Below are 18,838 nucleotides of genomic sequence, written 5' to 3'. Positions count from 1 at the left end.
GTCCACTTTTTCCAATTTTAAGGTCCGTGATCACTCAACCGTGACGAATTTTTTTTGACACAAACTAGACCTCAACTACCTTGTATGACCCAAATATGGCACCTCTACCTTCTACCATTCTTGAGATATAACGTAAAATCACTGGAGCGTGACTGAGGAGATGAGGAAATAAAATTTCTTCCAAAATAGATTCATATAATTTTTCTTAACATGCCCATGCCTTTACTTTCTTAATAGGTCCTTTCAGAAGCCTGCAATAAGCAAAAATCACTAGACCATGACTGGGGAGTGAGAGAAAAAAAATTTCTTGAAAAAAGCATTAAACTAAATTTTCCCAACATACCTATCTATTTTATTTCTCGATAGCTTCGTTTTTAGGTGCGCAACCTTCTTACGCCACTAGAGGGCGATTGGGAGGGGGAATTCCCAAAGTTCAGGTGGTGAAATATTCTATATATTAGTCCCTTTGAGATTTGAGCATCACTTTGCCCAAAAACCACTTCCAAGTGCTCCTAATAGCCCAAAAACCATATTACCTAAGTGGGCGTGGCTTTCCACACGTTTTCTCACCACTGGGGGGGCGGTGGCAGTGCCCCCACCCCCAATTACACTTGGAAAAAATCCCAATACTCGGGCAAACGCTTTTTGGCCCCGGAAACGGAGCTAAACGGCCTCTAAACCCCAAAATCACATAGCGTGGCTTGATTGACAGCTCAATGTCGCGCATCCTTTAATTTTTCCACTAGAACCCCGTTTTGGCCCACTTCCCCTAGTCCGATCGTTCTGAAAAATTTTGTGTGTTAGTTTGGTAACTTCCACCCGCTACATGCCAAGTTTCGTCCCGATCGGCCCTCCAGTTTTCTGGGAAATAGTCAATCTCACAGTGCTATCGCTTTATAATGGAGCTATTTGTCTTCTGTGCAAAGACTTCTGATTTCAACTGTGCATAACGCACTAAAGTGCTACCCTTTTGCCTTACCATCCAGGGTAAGGTCGCTACGCTACCCGCGAGGGGAAATGTATGAAAATATTTTTAGTTAATTAAGAAGCATATGTTTGTTTGAAGTTTGTTGGAGGTCCCGGGTCGTTGCGCCGGACGAATGACGGAAATTCGTCCGGCGCTGTGCCCCCGACACCTCTAGTCCGTTAAGAAGTTCAAATACCCTGTAATAAACTAATCACCCCTAACAGGAGTCGAATTTTTCCAATTTTAAGGTTCGTGATCACTCAACCGTGACGAATTTTTTCTGACATAAACTAGACCTCAACTACCTTGTATGACCCAAATATGGCACCTCTACCTTCTACCATTCTCGAGATATAGCGTAAAATCACTGGAGCGTGACTGAGGAGCTGGAGAAATAAAATTTCTTTCAAAACAGATTCGAATAAATTTTCTAAACATGCCCATGCCTTTACTTTCTTAATAAGTCCTTTCAGAGGCCTGCAATAAGCCAAAATCACTAGACCATGACTGGGGGGTAAGAGAAAAATAATTTCTTGAAAAACGCGTTAAACTAATTTTTCCCAACATACCTATCTATTCTATTTCTAGATAGCTTCACTTTCAGGTGCGCAACCTTCTTACGCCACTGGAGGGCGATTGGGAGGGGGAATTCCCAAAGTTCAGGTGGTGAAATATTCTACATATTAGTCCCTTTGAGATCTAAGCGTCACTTTGCCCAAAAACCAATTCCAAGTGCTCCTAATAGCCCAAAAACCATATTACTCAAGTGGGCGTGGCTTTACATACGTTTTCTCACCACTGGGGGGGGCGGTGGCAGTGCCCCCACCCCCAACATCACTTGGATAAATTCCCAATACTCGGGCAAACGCTTTTTGGCCCCGAAAACGGAGCTAAACGGCCTCTAAACCCCAAAATCACTCTAGCGTTACTTGATTGACAGCTTATTGACCAATCAGAAGCCTCGGGCCACTAAAAGCCCGTTTTGACCCACTTCCTTTGGCCCGATCGTTCTGAAAAATTTTCCGGGTTATCACGACACTATCCCCGACCTACATGCCAAGTTTCGTCCCGATCGGCCCGGCAGTTTCCTGGGAAACTGAGAATCACACCCTCTCTGAGAATATACTTCATACCAGCAGTTTGCACTCTGTGCAACGATTTTTGATTCAGACTGTGCTTTCGCACTTGCGTGCTTTCAGGTTGCCTGACCATCCAGAAGAGGTCGCTGCGCTACCCGCGAGGGAAAAGGGGATGTCTGTTTGAAATTGTTGTTTACCAAGTAGTGCTGTCGAGGTGGTTATTTCGAGTGGCACGTCGTCACGCCGAACGAATGACGGAGATTCGTCCGGCGTGGGGCCCCCCGTCCACGTGCGCCATCTCACATATTTCGGAGGTACCCACTTCCGAGCTGCTCAATAGCAACATTGTTTCTTTTGGTACATATACTAGCGATTTCTTCTAACCTAACGTTTGTGGTGTGTGACTTGATTGACGGCTTGATTACCTTGCAACCCTCTCAGTCCCACAAAACCCCAGTTATGACACCTTTCCTGCGATACGATCGCACTTAAAAATTTTCTGGGTCGTTTTGGTAACATCCTCCGCACTCGTGCAAAGTTTCGGCCCTATCGGCCCGTCAGTTGTTTGGGAAATGCTCGTTCTACGCCAGACTCCCAGTATACTTCAGAATTGTACCACTAACGGTCGACGAGCAAAATTTCACGAAATAAAAAATATTATGAACGAAGTGATCACCGTTGCCTGACAGCCTGCCTGCGTCATCACCTCGGTTTACGCTCTTCAGAGGTACCCACCTCCGACCTCTTCACTGTGAGTATATTTCTTTTTCGTTTATATAATAGCAATATACTTTTATCCCACCGTTTGTGGTGTGTGACTTGATTGACGGCCTGATTAACTTGCAACCTCTCTCCGTCCCACAAAACCCCCGTTTTGACCACCTTTCTGCGATCGGATCGATCTGAAAAATTTTCTCGGTCGTTTTGGTAAAGATCCCCGCACCCGTGCAAATTTTCGGCCCGATCGGCCCGGCAGTTGTCTGGGAAATGCTCGTTCTACGCCCGACTCACATATATACTTTCATCTCCCATCGCCGAATGGGCGAGGCTTCGAACATGCCTTGACTGACAGCTCGATTGGCCAATAACCGATTCGGGCCAGTAAAAGCCCGTTTTGACCCCTTTCCCAAAACGCGATCGCTCAGAAAAATTTTCTGGGTCGTTTTGGTAAAGATCCCCGCAACCGTGCAAATTTTCAGCCCGATCGGCCACGCAGTTGTCTGGGAAATGCTCGTTCTACGCCCGACTCACATATATACTTTCATCTCCCATCGCCGAATGGGCGAGGCTTCGAACACGCCTTGACTGACAGCTCGATTGGCCAATAACCGATTCGGGCCACTAAAAGCCCGTTTTGACCCCTTTCCCAAAACGCGATCGCTCTGTAAAATTTTCTGGGTCGTTTTGGTAACGGTCCCCGCACTCGTGCAAAGTTTCGGCCCGATCGGCCCGGCAGTTGTCTGGGAAATGCTCGTTTTACGCCCGACTCACAGTATACTTCCAAACTCGCAAAGTGACAAAAAATAAAAATGATTGCGCGCAAAGCGCTTTTCGTTTATATACCCATCGATCTATTCTATCCTAACGTTTGTGGTGTTTTCGTACGCAAAACTTTCGAAGACTCTGGCGTGCGACCGAGAGGGGTAATTCCCTGTTCGACGGCGACAATACTTTCATTCAAGTATCCTCTTCGAGAAATAAGTGACACTTCGATCGAAAACCCGTTCAAAAGCCTACGAACGGCCGAAAACAAACGAAACTCGAGTGGGCGGGGTCTAGCACACGTTTAACCACCGCAGAGGGCGGGGGGGCCAGCCCCCGCCGCCCAAAGTACCCGAAAAAATTGCCAGGGCTCGGACCGTCGCTCCCCCGTCCCGGAAACGCCGCGAAACGGTCTCGAATTCAAACTGAGCGACTTGATTGATCGACATATTGACAGGTGACCGCGCCCCGATTTTCAACCCCCGTTTTGACCCCCTTCCTCCGACCCGATCGGTCTGTAAAATTTTCTGGGTCGTTTTGGTAACGGTCCCCGCACCCGTGCAAAGTTTCGGCCCGATCGGCCCGGCAGTTGTCTGGGAAATGCTCGTTCTACCCCCGAGCTGTAGATATACTCGAACTACCAATACTCACGCTAAAAGCGCAACGTTACCCGACAATAAAATGCTGACGCACCTTCAGTGCTCGCCTTGCCGGACCATCCAGGGGAAGGTCGCTACGCTACCCGCGAGGGGAAATGTATGGAAATATTTTTAGTAAATTAAAAAGCATATGTTTGTTTGAAGTTTGTTGGAGGTCCCGGGTCGTTGCGCCGGACGAATGACGAAAATTCGTCCGGCGCTGTGCCCCCGACACCTCTAGTCCGTTAAGAAGTTCAAATACCCTGTGATAAACTGATCACCCCTAACCGGAGTCGAATTTTTCCAATTTTAAGGTCCGTGATCACCCAACCGTAACGAATTTTTTTTGACACAAACTAGACCTCAACTACCTTGTATGACCCAAATATGGCACCTCTACCTTCTACCATTCTCGAGATATAACGTAAAATCACTGGAGCGTGACTGAAGAGCTGGAGAAATAAAATTTCTTTCAAAATAGATTCGAATAAATTTTCTAAACATGCCCATGCCTTCACTTTCTTAATAAGTCCTTTCAGAGGCCTGCAATAAGCCAAAATCACTAGACCATGACTGGGGGGTAAGAGAAAAATAATTTCTTGAAAAACGCGTTAAACTAATTTTTCCCAACATACCTATCTATTCTATTTCTCGATAGCTTCACTTTCAGGTGCGCAACCTTCTTACGCCACTGGAGGGCGATTGGGAGGGGGATTTCCCAAAGTTCAGGTGGTGAAATATTCTATATATTAGTCCCTTTGAGATCTAAGCGTCACTTTGCCCAAAAACCAATTCCAAGTGCTCCTAATAGCCCTAAAACCATATTACTCAAGTGGGCGTGGCTTTACATACGTTTTCTCACCACTGGGGGGGCGGTGGCAGTGCCCCCACCCCCAACATCACTTGGATAAATTCCCAATACTCGGGCAAACGCTTTTTGGCCCCGAAAACGGAGCTAAACGGCCTCTAAACCCCAAAATCACTCTAGCGTTACTTGATTGACAGCTTATTGACCAATCAGAGGCCTCGGGCCACTAAAAGCCCGTTTTGACCCACTTCCTTTGGCCCGATCGTTCTGAAAAATTTTCCGGGTTATCACGACACTATCCCCGACCTACATGCCAAGTTTCGTCCCGATCGGCCCGGCAGTTTCCTGGGAAACTGAGAATCACACCCTCTCTGAGAATATACTTCATACCAGCAGTTTGCACTCTGTGCAACGATTTTTGATTCAGACTGTGCTTTCGCACTTACGTGCTCTCGGGTTGCCATACCATCTAGGGACATAACGCGTGAGTGACTTGGTCGTCGAATGAAAAAAATGCTGTACCGAAATTTGATAGTTTGTATTTCCCTATTTGACGGGTTGTTAAAATTGAAAACGAGCTGATAAAATATGAATATCGGGAACGTTATATATTTTTCGTAATTTGTTATTCAGTTTTACTACTACATTGATATATTAATCATAACGGGATTGTATTGTAAAAATAGCACTCCTATCTGCACGCGTCCTTGTATGTAGCATATTCGTGAATATATCAAGGCGGACGATAATGGCGTCAAAAAACTTCGGAGATTAAATACCTCCATGTCACTTCCTGTGTTCTTAGAATTGAACGTTCTTGACAAAAGACCAGTTGTCTAGTATTTTTTAATCCTTTACTATAATAAACTAAATAATATACGTGATTTGGCAAAATATTTTGTTAAAAACGACATTTTACGTGCCTTATTCTTTGTGCCAGAGGAAGCGATGACAGTCAATTTTCTATGGTTCTAAACAGACAAATACCTATCAATCAACATACTTACCGATCAAGATCGATAAGTAACAACAGTGAAGTCAACATCCGCGGTAGAATAGTTCAAACCTTCTATTTTGACGACATTGACATTTCGAATTTGCAAAATGCATGCCAAAACCTTATTCCTGCATGTATTCCGTTTTGTGTCAACGAAAAATTACAGCTGTTAGATTAGCTTCGATACATTATTTATATTGTGTTGTTCATGTGTGAAAAAATGATAAATGAAGTGTTAGCAATTGCTCTGTCCGTTGAAATCAAGCAAACACATTTTTCTCTGACTATGACGACATTTATTTGAGTGAATTATATAAAGGAATACCAAATTTTCATGAGCGCATTTGACAACAGTACCTGCGACATATTCTTTCAAGAATGGTTGGAACAAACGGCTATTTATTTTTGACTGTAATATGTTTTCTGGGAGGAACCGCAATTTCCCAACTTTGCCCCAAAATGGAAGAATATCAAGCTATTGACTGGGACAGGGTAAGTAACCTTGGAAATAGATCACTAACTTAGTTTCGTTATTCCTTACAGAACTAAATATGAAATTCATTATAATTAAGTTATAAAGACGGAAATCTTTTAAATAATTTTATTTCAATAATACAAATTTCTGAATATATATGTTAATGTAGGTTCACATGCCACTTTAAAATCATGTCTCTCATTATTATTCACGTCCGGTGTATAACAATCTATGGAATCAGCGATCGGGTACGACATAAAAAACAAAATAATATAGGCTAGCCTACTGTAGGCCTACACGTTTTTGCGCTTTGGGCAGATTCGTTTAAAGGAAAAGTACCTGATGGGCTCCGTTACAAGCATCGAATTGATGAAAGTGTGTTTATATTTTCAGTTCAGCAAAGCTACAGGAAAATGGTTCGATGGATTCGACATCCCGAATCCCGGTGATACATATAAATTCCGGAGGACTTGTCATGACATACATCGTTTCAAATTAGTGGAAAATGGAGTTATGTTCAACCTGACTGAGTTCGTTCGCGGGTAAACTAGCAGTAATCTTGACGACCTCTTTAGTATCATTTTTACATGCTTGCTTAATTATTACTTTCCTAAAGGGTATACAAGGATAATACACTGGAGTTTCGGTTACACCTAATACGAAGAGAGGACGAAACATACGTAATAGATCAACAACTCAGTGAGAGCAAATTTGTATCATATGAATTATAATTATGATCAATAACGTGACACGTACATAACACAAGTAGAAATAGTTCCCATTGAATTTATTTTGTAATAATTCTAAACCGTTTTTCATAATTTCTTATCCCAAGCGAGACGCCATCGCACCAAATCGCAATTTCAATATTTATTTTATTTTTTAATAAAACTTGATAATGACGTCAAACGGTACCTATGCTACAAAATTTATCTGATTGATTTCATTTATAAACAATGTCCATTCAAACTCGAATCAAATTTGCATCGACGTACCATATTATACATCTGATGGTGTAGAAATATTACTTGCTTTGTATTCTCAACACTGCTGGACATAACCGATTATTGTTTTTTTAGAACCTGCGTTTGTGGCAAAATCCAGGAAGTTGTATTCTGACACCCCGGGTGGTGACGCAACCGGTGATGATATAGAGACGTGTAAGTAGAAATTGTTGCGCTGATTATGATTATTTTTCACTAATAAATCCCAAGACTTTCCGCTAATATATAAAAAAATCCAAATAATGATATTTCATTGAGTATTTTCATCCTTCCAATTTGCAATATTAGGAACAAGCTTCACATTATTAGCACTCGCTTATAACAATCATTTCAGATGCAAACAACCTATTCCGAGGAGAGTATTTCTTCATGACAGATTACGACACCTATTTGTTCATGGGGTTCTGCACACCAATAGGTAAATATAATAGTGTTACATTGTGATATATAAAATCAGTACATGCAAAATTATAGCAATAACATTTTTCAGGATTGATGGGATATTCACACTTCAAAACCCTAGCCCCGACTGCAAAGGGAATTTATAATATGTGGAATGCATTTGCCAGTCACAACCAAAAAACAAGTATAGGATGGGAAGATATGTGCTTTGCCCGACAGAAATAAATTTGATTGAGATATACTTTTTTCGGTGTATTCACTCCATCAAGTGTTGTATGTTGATTCGTTATTTCATCTTTACAAAACAAACTCACTACATCAAACTATATTTACATATAAAGGGTGTCTGATATGTCTTTATTGGTGAATTTGTTACTATCAATACCGCAACTAAGCCAAGGTTTGGCGTCCACAAAGTCAACAAACAAATGTACACGTTTCCTTCGCAGATTCAAAAAATTGAAACTACTACCTTCGTACATTTTTTGCTATATATATATATATGTAGCATTTATTGCCTAATTCACAAATGTTCACTTTTTATATGAATTATTTGTTGATTTGATTTACACTTGCAAATAAATATTACATCATGCTGCAATTCAACTATTCGGATCTTGATAGTTAGAATTGTTTGTGATTAGCAGCTGTGCAATTATGAAGTTAAACCTAACTTACAATAGTTTAACTTAACAAGCATCGCTGCCAATTTATATATATATATATATATTGTATATCGGCGATATGACGAACTCCAAAACTTACATGGCTGTGATCATACTTTATATCAGAATGAGGGACCTTCCAATTTTCAACAAAATAAACAGGAAGCTATTCAGAGATTCGCACGATTTGGCAAAATTAACGCGGACGGAAGGCTTCACGCTCAGTGAATTGAAAACCATGTTCTAATGCAGGGGTCGGCAAACTTGGCCCACGAGCTTATTTGTTGCAGCCCTCGAACGACCCAAAATTTAATACATAAAACAAAATTCGATTCTAAATTTATTAATATCTCTACGCGGATTTCTGTGGTAATAAGTGCTGCTATACAGCGCCTGTTTTTTGAAAATGTCTGGGAAACGGAGGGAGTTCGCAACATTACAGTCTATAAACATAAAAATATATATATACAGTACACACGATATCAACACGGACACTTTAGTCCGCGACAATAGTAAATCAAGTACAGTTAAGTTGACACAGTACATTCAAATAATAAAAAAAATTGGTCACTACTAGTGGACAGCAACGATAGCCTTGTGTTGTACAGATTAAGGTTGAAAAACTAAAATATTCCTTACCATGGCAACGGATTGTACAGGAATAGTGCGAATGAAATTCACGTGTATGCCATATGCAGTTTTCATAAACCCTAGAATCTTGTATTACATTTGTGGTTTTGGCAGTACATCAATCTCCATGCAGATCTGCCAAAAAATTTGTGACGTCATGTATCTCTATCCTCATTGAAAATATTGCACCATATGACAACCGCGGCTACACAAATGTATTGAATTCTATTTGGGCAAAGTGTTGTCCTGCTCTTCTTTTGAGCAGTGTTTTTATAACTTCAATCGATTCAAAAGTTATTGGCCGATTTTGTATATGTTGTGTATTGACTTTTCATATATTTTATGTTTCCACTAGTTGACGTTGTTCCCCTATTGCATCATTCTTGTAGAGCCTTGTGTGATATTAGTGATTCGGTACACTGTTCTGAGTTTGCTTGCTGAGCGGTGTTATTGTTTGTTTTCATTAAATTGATGTTTCTGTCAAGTTGGATTCTTGTATAGTTCACTAGTCAGTGCCAGGGACACAACAGTATCCTATATGTCAAATGTGTTGTTCGTTTTAACTGTAGACGGGCGTACTTGTATGTTTTTAACTTTGTTGTTGTTGTTGTTGTTATGTTTTATGGCGCTTATAACTTCAGTGGTCTTTTGCGCCTTTGATCATTTTGAATTTAAAATCCCATACTAACATATAATACAATATTTACGAATATATAATTATACAATTGAATCAATTACAATAGGTAATTTTTCTAAATATTTCTGCCCGTAGACAAAACAAATTCGATAACAGTTTCAATAATATCCATGTTACTAAACACTTCTTCCAAAGTCATTTCCAGTTTAAGTTTTCTGGCTTTGCTAATGACTGGTCTTCTTTGATGATTATATCGTTGACAATGCAATAGGTAGTGGTCTACGGTCTCGGGTACGAAACACTGTTCACAAAATCCGTCAGAATGACAGCCAATTTTATGTAAATGTGCATTCAGGGCGCAATGGCCAGTTTGCAGTCGGAATAAAATAACTTGATATTTACGTGACAAAGTTTCGTTCTCTTGTCGTGACATCGTGGTAGGATGAAATCTTTTATAATGGCTTGCTGATTCATTATTAACATATTCCGTATTCCATTTTTCTCGAGCCAATATATCAAAATATGATTTTGCTTCTGAGACGGAAAGTGGCAGAATTGCATCGAGGGAAAGTTTGTTGATTGCTCCTTTTGCCAGGTTATCCACTATTTCGTTTCCGATAATTCCTACGTGAGCTGGTGACCATAGGAATGTAATTTGTATTCCTTGTTTTGTTAACACCGAGTTTATTGTAGCTATTTTTAACTATTTTTAACTTTGTCTTAAGGCTAAAGCTATGCTCGTATTCTGGGTATCTCTGCATTTTGTTTATCCTTTTGTTGTAATATTTTATGTTGTTTTATTTTACCAGAAGTAAATTGATTGATTGATTCTGAAGACCCACGCTGAGTGTCATTTGAGTAAGTTTTGGCAACTCTAATCGTCACCTATTAGTAGGGTGATCATATTTCCAATCTCTGGAAGGAGGACATATTGTTCGGTAAAACCACATCTCACCTGTTATATATCCACTAAATTTTTTAGGATTAAAAATAGAAGTGGCAATAGACGATGTGACGACAATGAGTTAATGCATTTTTGTCTTTATTAAAAAAAAAAACATCTGCAGAATAATCGATTTGTCCTTAGACCACGAGTATTTGGAAGTTCCTCTGATCCTAATCAACCTTGCTGGGTTATTTTTTGCAATATCGTAAAACTGGCTGCAAGAACTGTCATTAAAATTGTAAACTAAAGTTATTATGCTAGCAACAGACTCAAATAGGAAGTTTTCGCGTTCTTTCGACCATTGTGGTTGCATTAAAGAGAAAATGAACGTTGGCGTTATGCGCAATAATGCTGAAGTAATATTGTGCGATCTTTATCAGTTCGCTGTTAAAGTAGCTGGTGCTGCAGGATTTGAAATACTCTGTCCATCTTTCATGTGCCATGAGCTTACAGTAGGAAACTGAATTGGATTGAAGTTGCTTTTCTACGAACTTGCATAAGTTTTGGAATTGGCCGAATTACTTGGCTTCATCAATCGAAACATTTTTCGCAAGCAGATACTCAACGCACGGTTCAACAATTCTCCACTCGGTGTTTTGGATCAGAAGCATCCAGTCAACGCATTTGAATTCCTTAAACGAAGCTGTCCATTTTTCGAGGTATTGTACGCATGACTCGTACAACAAAGCCACATCTGAGAGAAATACATCACATTCGCGGCCATTTCATTCGTCTCTGAGTCTACGCAATTCAGATTTAATTTAGATTTGTATGAACATGTGTTTTTTTTCTTCAATCGTAGATTTAACAGTGTTAAGACAAGCTTTGATTTAAATAATTGAGGCCTCTGAGTGTTCAATATGCCTAATTTGGTCATTAAACACAGCAACAGACGATTGCAAATGTTTTAAATACAACTCACTCACAGGATTTTCATGAAATCTTTTTAGAGCAACAGGTGGCTTTTCAATAGACCGGAAATATTATTGCAAGGCAAGGTACAACTGAATCATTCTAGATAAACTTGGATAAAGTGATAGCCATCTGGTCACGCAGTGGGAAAGCAGTTTTTTTATACTGTGTATCCACAAAGTTACAATCCTTCAGTTCTTCTGTGTGTATATGCTGAAATATTGGTACGTTTTGTAAATAATATTTTCCACATCAATGCTCATCTGATTGGTGCCATGGTGTAAACAGTTATTCAAAACATGTGCAGGGCATCCTTCCCCGATCGAATTTGGCAGGTCGATTTGCAATCGAAAAAATACGTTATTGCCCTTTCTAAAAGCCAATCCGCCAAAGTTAGTATTACAGTTATCGGCAGTAAATGAAACACATTCCTCAAACAGGTTCATTTTGGTCGAAGTTTCTTTAATTTCATTTGCAATTGTTGAAGATTTCTCATTCGTGGTACTTTTAACTTCAAGCAACTTAGACTGCAACCCACCATTTTTCTAGTCATAATATTGTACAACTATCGTGAAAAGTTTTGTAGCCTTATGATTACTGCCGTCTGTCGCTATTCCGAGATACAAAATATCAAGTTGTTGAATATTATTTAAGGCATGTTGAACAGTCATCGAGGCTAGAATATTATTCACAATAGTTTCAACTTTCGTCCGAGCACAAGAATATTTTTTTTGAAATATTTGAATCTGGAAAAATCCTCTTTATTAGATTTGACGTACAATCGTTAGATCTGTAACCCTGGTGATGTTTCACACAGAGAAACGCCATTGTAGCTTCGGCTAATGATGATTACAAGTCTCTAATTACTTTTTTTAACACATCAAAAATTGTTGGTTATATCAGAGCCATTATATAACTAGTCTGGAAGGCCGTATACTGATCTGTTGTTCACAGCGTCATCTAGTGTTGGCGTGGATAATTCATAACCACAGCGTCGTCTGCAGTATATTTTAGGCTGCTCGCTGTTAACTCTTCAATTAACGGTATTCAAAGTTCGAATGAAAATGGATTTATCTGAGGAAGAAATGCTTGAATTTTTTGATGACGTGAGTTACATAGTACTGATTGCTTATCAAAATAGGTTTTGATCCTGAAAGAATGAATAGTAAGAGTTTATAGTACCGTAGTTTAATATATGAAAGTAGGGACCGTTTTTGTTTTGCTAAAAATTTGGTCAGTATTTTTACATCACATTTGTTTTGCTTTATTCAAGCCCTAGGCACTGTTTTAGACCCGATTTTATATATTTCACAGCTTGATGACGAGATAGAAGGAAAATGGGGCATATCTGTAGTAGAAATCGACTACGGAAATATTGATTGCAAGAAGACACTGCAGACTGCATTGAATGATTTGATCATCACATTAAATCAGGAATCAACACTATGGGCAGATGTTATAGCGGATATGATGGAAAATCCTAGGGAAGAATCCAGAAGTAAAATGACAGCTAAATACATTGAAAAATTGCAAAAGCCATATTCGAACAATTCTGAACTCTCTCATTTGGACCTAAAACGCATAATCAAAACTGCAGCACCAAAAATTATAAAAGAAGCGTTTGAAGTAACTGAACCATTCATGCAAACGTCAATAACCAAAGGCGACAAAATGATGATTGATGACCTAGCTGGGGGATTGCTAAGACGGGGAATAAAGCGTCTAGGTGGAGAAGGTACTTTCTGGTGCCAAAACCAAGCTTCGAGGCGTGATCTTCCCAATTGCTTTGAAGAGCGCAATAGAGGTGGTCTCATATCAACATCCGAAACATTTGTTCTCTTCCTAATCTCTGTGGAACGCGAATTCCGGTCTCAAGTATGCAAAAGGGCAGGGGCGGATTAAGCCCCTTCGGTACCCTAAGCACTGAAGACTTTAGTGCCCCCTCATGTGTATTTTAATTATAAAAACAATAAACCACATAAGTGTATTATCCATTAAAAATAATCACAACCAACAGTAAATAAACAACTTTTACGAACATTTTTAGGTGTCGCTGCCTGAAGACCTTATGAGGTCCCTCGCGACTCCTGTCACACAACTTAAGTTAAGTTCATATTGTGTTTGAAATTTTTTTTTTTTCCTATGATACGTTTATTTTGTGCTGACGAATAAAATGATGATTGATGATTGATGATTTTAACTCTTATATATAGCCGATATATATATCGGCCGTTTACTGCCGATAATATATATATGCAAACACGCAATATCGGGCCGATATATCGGTTGAGCTCTAATTCTGAGGAAGTGTGACAATAAAGATTCATGCCTCCAGTCTCAACGTGAATCGAAATGCCATAGGATACAAGTCACAACTGTAGTTTGAAATTTTACCGGTACCTAGTAGTCTACCTCAGAGTGGTTCAAGGTTGCTAGGTTGAAGGACCGCAAAAACTTTTGAGGAGGTCTCGCGGGCCGCAAGTCGGAGAAAACCCAAAAGTGATCAAAATACCGCGAGTTTACTTACTTTAAATTTAATAAACAACGAAAGTTTACCGTTCTAATCAGACTATTATTATGTTGCATGGTTGGCGTCCGTTTAAAGAAGATATATAAAGCCTTCAGTTATTTTAAATTTAATTCCCGAGAATTACCGTTGTATTTTGCGCATCTCGCGTTTAATGTCGCTTCAAATTATATTCTTTCGTGACAGATATTACTTGAAATCAAACCAGACACTGCGTGATGGGCAAGGAAATACATTTCCGCCGTGTTCTGTTATGTCACCTTTCTTGCAACACTCATTTTACGAATTGTTATATTGAGTAATTTAAAAACAGCGTGAGCAAGCTTAGTGACATCGTCAAATACCAACCAAGTCAGTCTATTCTATTCAATTAAAGAGTCCAGCTGCACACTAACACAAATGTATTTCTGTAACGTTTCGTCCGACCAGAGTCAGACTTCCCCAGACAAGCAGTTTACAACAATCAATCGTTGATGTAAACTGCTTGTCTGAGGAAGTCTGACTCTGGTCGGACGATACGTTACAGAAATACATTTGTGTTAGTGTGCAGCTGGACTCTTTAATTGAATAGAATAGTCATGTTTATTCCAGCTACAGTATCCTTGCAGTATACGCATACGGATCCACTAGCATAAAGGCATAGAGAAAAGATAGGAAGTTAGTCTCGCGCAACCCAACTCAAATTCAAGTCAGTCTAAGTTGGTTTTCGGGACCTAGCTAAAAAAACTGGATTACGCAGCGTTATGTCGGCTCTGCGTTTCGTCACTACTGTCACATGGCCGACGCTTGTAAACAGAGGAGTGTTTTTACTAAAATAAAGGCACAAAGCGTTAGAAAAAGGGTGTGAATTTCTGGATCCCAACCCCAGTTGGAATATCTAAAAAAAAAAACTCAAAAACGTTACTCCATTAGATACAAATATACGCTAAAATTATTCTGTGAGCCGCACGGAATGTATCAGCATCACAGAGTTTGGACCACCCTGGTCTACCTTATCAAGAAATTCCCGACTTTGCTGACCAATATATCGCTGAAATGCGATCGTGGAACCGCCACATAGGGTATATAGTTCATTGGTCCAATTGTTGAAGAGAATAGAATTTTTTTCAAAATAAAAGTGTGACAACAAGGTGAATACTAAAAAGAAAAAACAACAACAATTTAAGAAAACGACTCATAGGCCCATTTCGTGTCCAATAAATAAGTTTCAGTGTTTATTTTTAGTAAAGAAGGGTAATATGATACTAGAAGACAAAAAATAAGCGAATATTTCGAAGTTTGAGTCGCCTGGTGAACTCGTAATATTTTAATAAGCACCGATAAACTATATAAAATTCTTCTCTAAAATTTCTGTGGTGTCCCTCTTCGCTTGGTCCCAACACGTGCCTATATTGTTTAATGGTTAATCCGGCGCTGCTTAGATGTGATGTCACATTCAAATCAATTAAAGTATTCCTGGCGCCAAGAAGATCTTCCGCTGTTGGATATATGATGTTGGTGTATACACTCCGATTCATCGAATACCTGAAAAATTTGAGACTATGTTATAAATAGCTTTGTATTTCAAAAATAAGTATTATAGTGAATATTGGTATGAACTAATCACGGCGCCACGGTTTCAGTTTTGAGACCTTATTTTACACACTTTGGAATTATTTCATTTTATATGATTAGGGCATCATTTATTTTGTGCTGAAAAAGTACTATAGTTTTATTTCATTTAATGCGTTTGATGTTTCCGCTCTAAACTTGCGGTTGTATGCAAAGTAAAAGTTAATTTGTTTTCTGCACTTGTTACACTTCAAAAATTACCTTCAAATTTATTACAATCAACAGTCAGGATAAATAAACAAGAGAGTTATGCTCAAATATATAGACACGTTACGCTGAAATTCACTGTGGTACGGTACGGTAACTTACCAGCAGGCTTGACCACGGAACCTGTTCGTTGATCAAGTGATCGATATATGTTTGCGGAATCGCCACATGCTGGCAAATTCTCTTTGTATGTAAAATATATTGTTGACATATTATTAAAAGTTGTATATTTATATATGGGTCGTAAATACAATTCCTCGCATAATTTGATGAAAGATATTACAAGGTCTGATTCAGATTATAATCAAAGGGGTGAAGAGCTCTTTCCAAGCCAAATATAACAATGATTGGAAATTAGAGCAAAACTTGAACTATTCATTTAATTGCCGCTGTATGGAGTATCGTTACAACATTTGCGCTGGCGCTCCCAGTACTATTATTAAGCTTCATGACCGATATCAAGAGTTGTAAATATGATTGGTCTCAAACTTGTTTCGGGATGCGTCATTTTTCCCACCAATGAAGTAGTGAGGCACATTGGCTTAAAACTTCGATGGTTAACAGCAGCAGCAGTCAGGGCAACTTTTTTAAATAAATCCATTTATTCAATTTGTTTATGATTCTTACAGCAGGGGTTCGCAAACTTTTGATGTTACGTTATTCTGTTATTCTTCACGGAGCCCCACAAATAAATTTGGAAAATAATGCAGACAAAAACCACATTGTTATTTACTGATCAATATTCCTGAGTAAGTTAAAATTACTTTGGGCTAATGACAATACATACTTCAAGTAATTTATATGCTCAAACTTTTTTTATCTAAATATCACAGATAAAGTATATATATTGGGGCTGTAAATTTGAAAACTTGACAAACACATTAATGAACTCGGGGTCGAACCCTCTCTCTTTTGATATTTTTGGAAGACTGAAGAAGTTGCTCATAACATGCGCGATTGCATTTTGTCAAAATCGCCGATTGTTTTCGTCAGCGTGGCGTATTTTTTAGACCGTAAACATCTTTATGTGGATGTTTATTCTCACTTAATCACAAATTTTCCTTGCTTGTATTGTTCCCCGAGGACGACGATAATTACTTTTTTGTTCTCGTGCGGAATTTTGAGTTCAGTATGGAAAACGAGTATATTATAATCATCGGCGACGATATGCTAAAAATAGTTAATAAATAGGTGAACTGCAACCAAAATTTCTTGATTGAAAAGCCGTATTATAAAACATTAAAACCAAAACGGAAGATAATATAAGTTTTGTTTTAACGGACTCGCGACAGATTAAAAACGCTTTTTTAGATATATTAAATCACAAACTTTGATGTTATGTTAGGTTATCTAAGAAGTTATATCATGCGAGTTACCTAAATCGATTCAATTGTGTTTTCGATGTACCTTTTAATTCATTCTGAAACTACCGATAAAGCCAAATGCGACTTTTTTCAGTCGCGATGCGATGCAATATAAGTTTATTAAACAATTTGTTATTGCGAACAAAAAACATTTGTTGTTTCTCATTTGATGTCCGCGGATTGGCGTGGTAATTCTGGTTTGTAATGATTTTATATTGTCGTATGTCAACGCATCCGCAGGTTCCATTGAACACAATGAAGGCAATAAACAAGGCATTTGAACATGCAGGCATCGGTCAAGGATTGCGCAATTGTAAATTGTACTCATTGATATTTAAACAACGCTGAGATATCAACTGAAATTTGATGAATCTCCAGATCGCAAAAATATGGTGACCGACATTTGAACCCACGTACATTTGAACCCATGCGTATATCCACGGGTTCAATCTATATGCGGGTGCTAAAACCCATGGGTTAGGGTTAGTATGGGTTCAACTATCCGAAAAACAAAAAAAAATCCATAGATGCAATATCATACAGGTGCAATTGTCATGGGTTCAACTGTACGTGGGTTCAAATGTAATGGAACCCAAAAATATGATTCCAAACTATTTATAGTTGGCAGTTTGGCACTTATTTTATGGTATTTTAGAATAGTAATAGTATTCCTCATTTCATTAATCGTAATCTCGACTCAAAGACAAGTAATGATAAACATAATTAAATTATTATGACAAGACAGTTTAAATGTGCTCGCATCGGCCATGGATGGAAACCCGTCATCCACTGACAAAGTTTTTTTTAACGAGTGGCCTAATCGCGAATAATAGTGCCTGGTAATTTCCAATTCCAGTTTTGTACTCTCCCCTCTTTCTTTTAAAAATCCTGACCTCGCTTCTGCTTGTAGATCATGTCATACTTAAATCACCGCCTCGTTGCCATATTACGACCCTGCTGGTGTCGAATTTTATTAATGGTGTATTCGCTTCTTTGAACAGTTACAGAATAGTCGAATCCGTAATTTGACAAGTAATAGAGTAGCTCGCGGAGCCCCTAGGTTCGTCTCACGGAGCCCTGGGGCTCCGTATGGAGCACTTTGAGAAACTATGTCTTACAGGACCCGATATTTAACCTAGAACTTTGCTGTTTACTTATAGTAAGACACTTTCTAGTTCATTTCGCACACTTTCCTCAGTGTTCCTCAAAAATCCCTCATTTCCAGAAAACTTAGTCGACCTTTCGTAAACCAAAAGACCTGGATAATTGAATAGAATCAAATTCTTAAAATTAAATTTTCGTGGTAACCTACCTTCAAAGTAGATAGTAAATATGGAAAGTATTTTAAACAAAGTATATCAAACGAACAATAAAATCGGTGACTCAAAAGTATTTACGGTAGATATGTTTCGGATTGTGATATAACGAATCACCGATAATATGTAAAGCATTAATAAGCGTTCCTGCGGCCTTGCGACAGATTTTGT

At 38.9% G+C, this 18,838-nt stretch overlaps 1 protein-coding gene across 1 annotated transcript; it reads left to right on the top strand.

Annotated features, from left to right (window-relative positions):
- The first annotated feature begins 6,347 nt into the window (after positions 1 to 6,347).
- Positions 6,348 to 8,413, top strand: LOC120334375 (uncharacterized). The gene is made up of 6 exons (XM_039401880.2): positions 6,348 to 6,463; positions 6,840 to 6,988; positions 7,063 to 7,145; positions 7,526 to 7,606; positions 7,785 to 7,868; positions 7,941 to 8,413. The coding sequence occupies exons 1-6, from the start codon at positions 6,350 to 6,352 to the stop codon at positions 8,075 to 8,077; spliced, it is 648 nt and encodes a 215-aa protein (XP_039257814.1). The 5' UTR covers positions 6,348 to 6,349; the 3' UTR covers positions 8,078 to 8,413.
- The last annotated feature ends 10,425 nt before the right edge of the window (positions 8,414 to 18,838 follow it).

This window comes from Styela clava, chromosome 15, assembly GCF_964204865.1.
Source record: "Styela clava chromosome 15, kaStyClav1.hap1.2, whole genome shotgun sequence".
NCBI classification, from domain to species: Eukaryota; Metazoa; Chordata; class Ascidiacea; order Stolidobranchia; family Styelidae; genus Styela; species Styela clava.
This window is presented reverse-complemented; position numbering and strand designations above follow the sequence as displayed.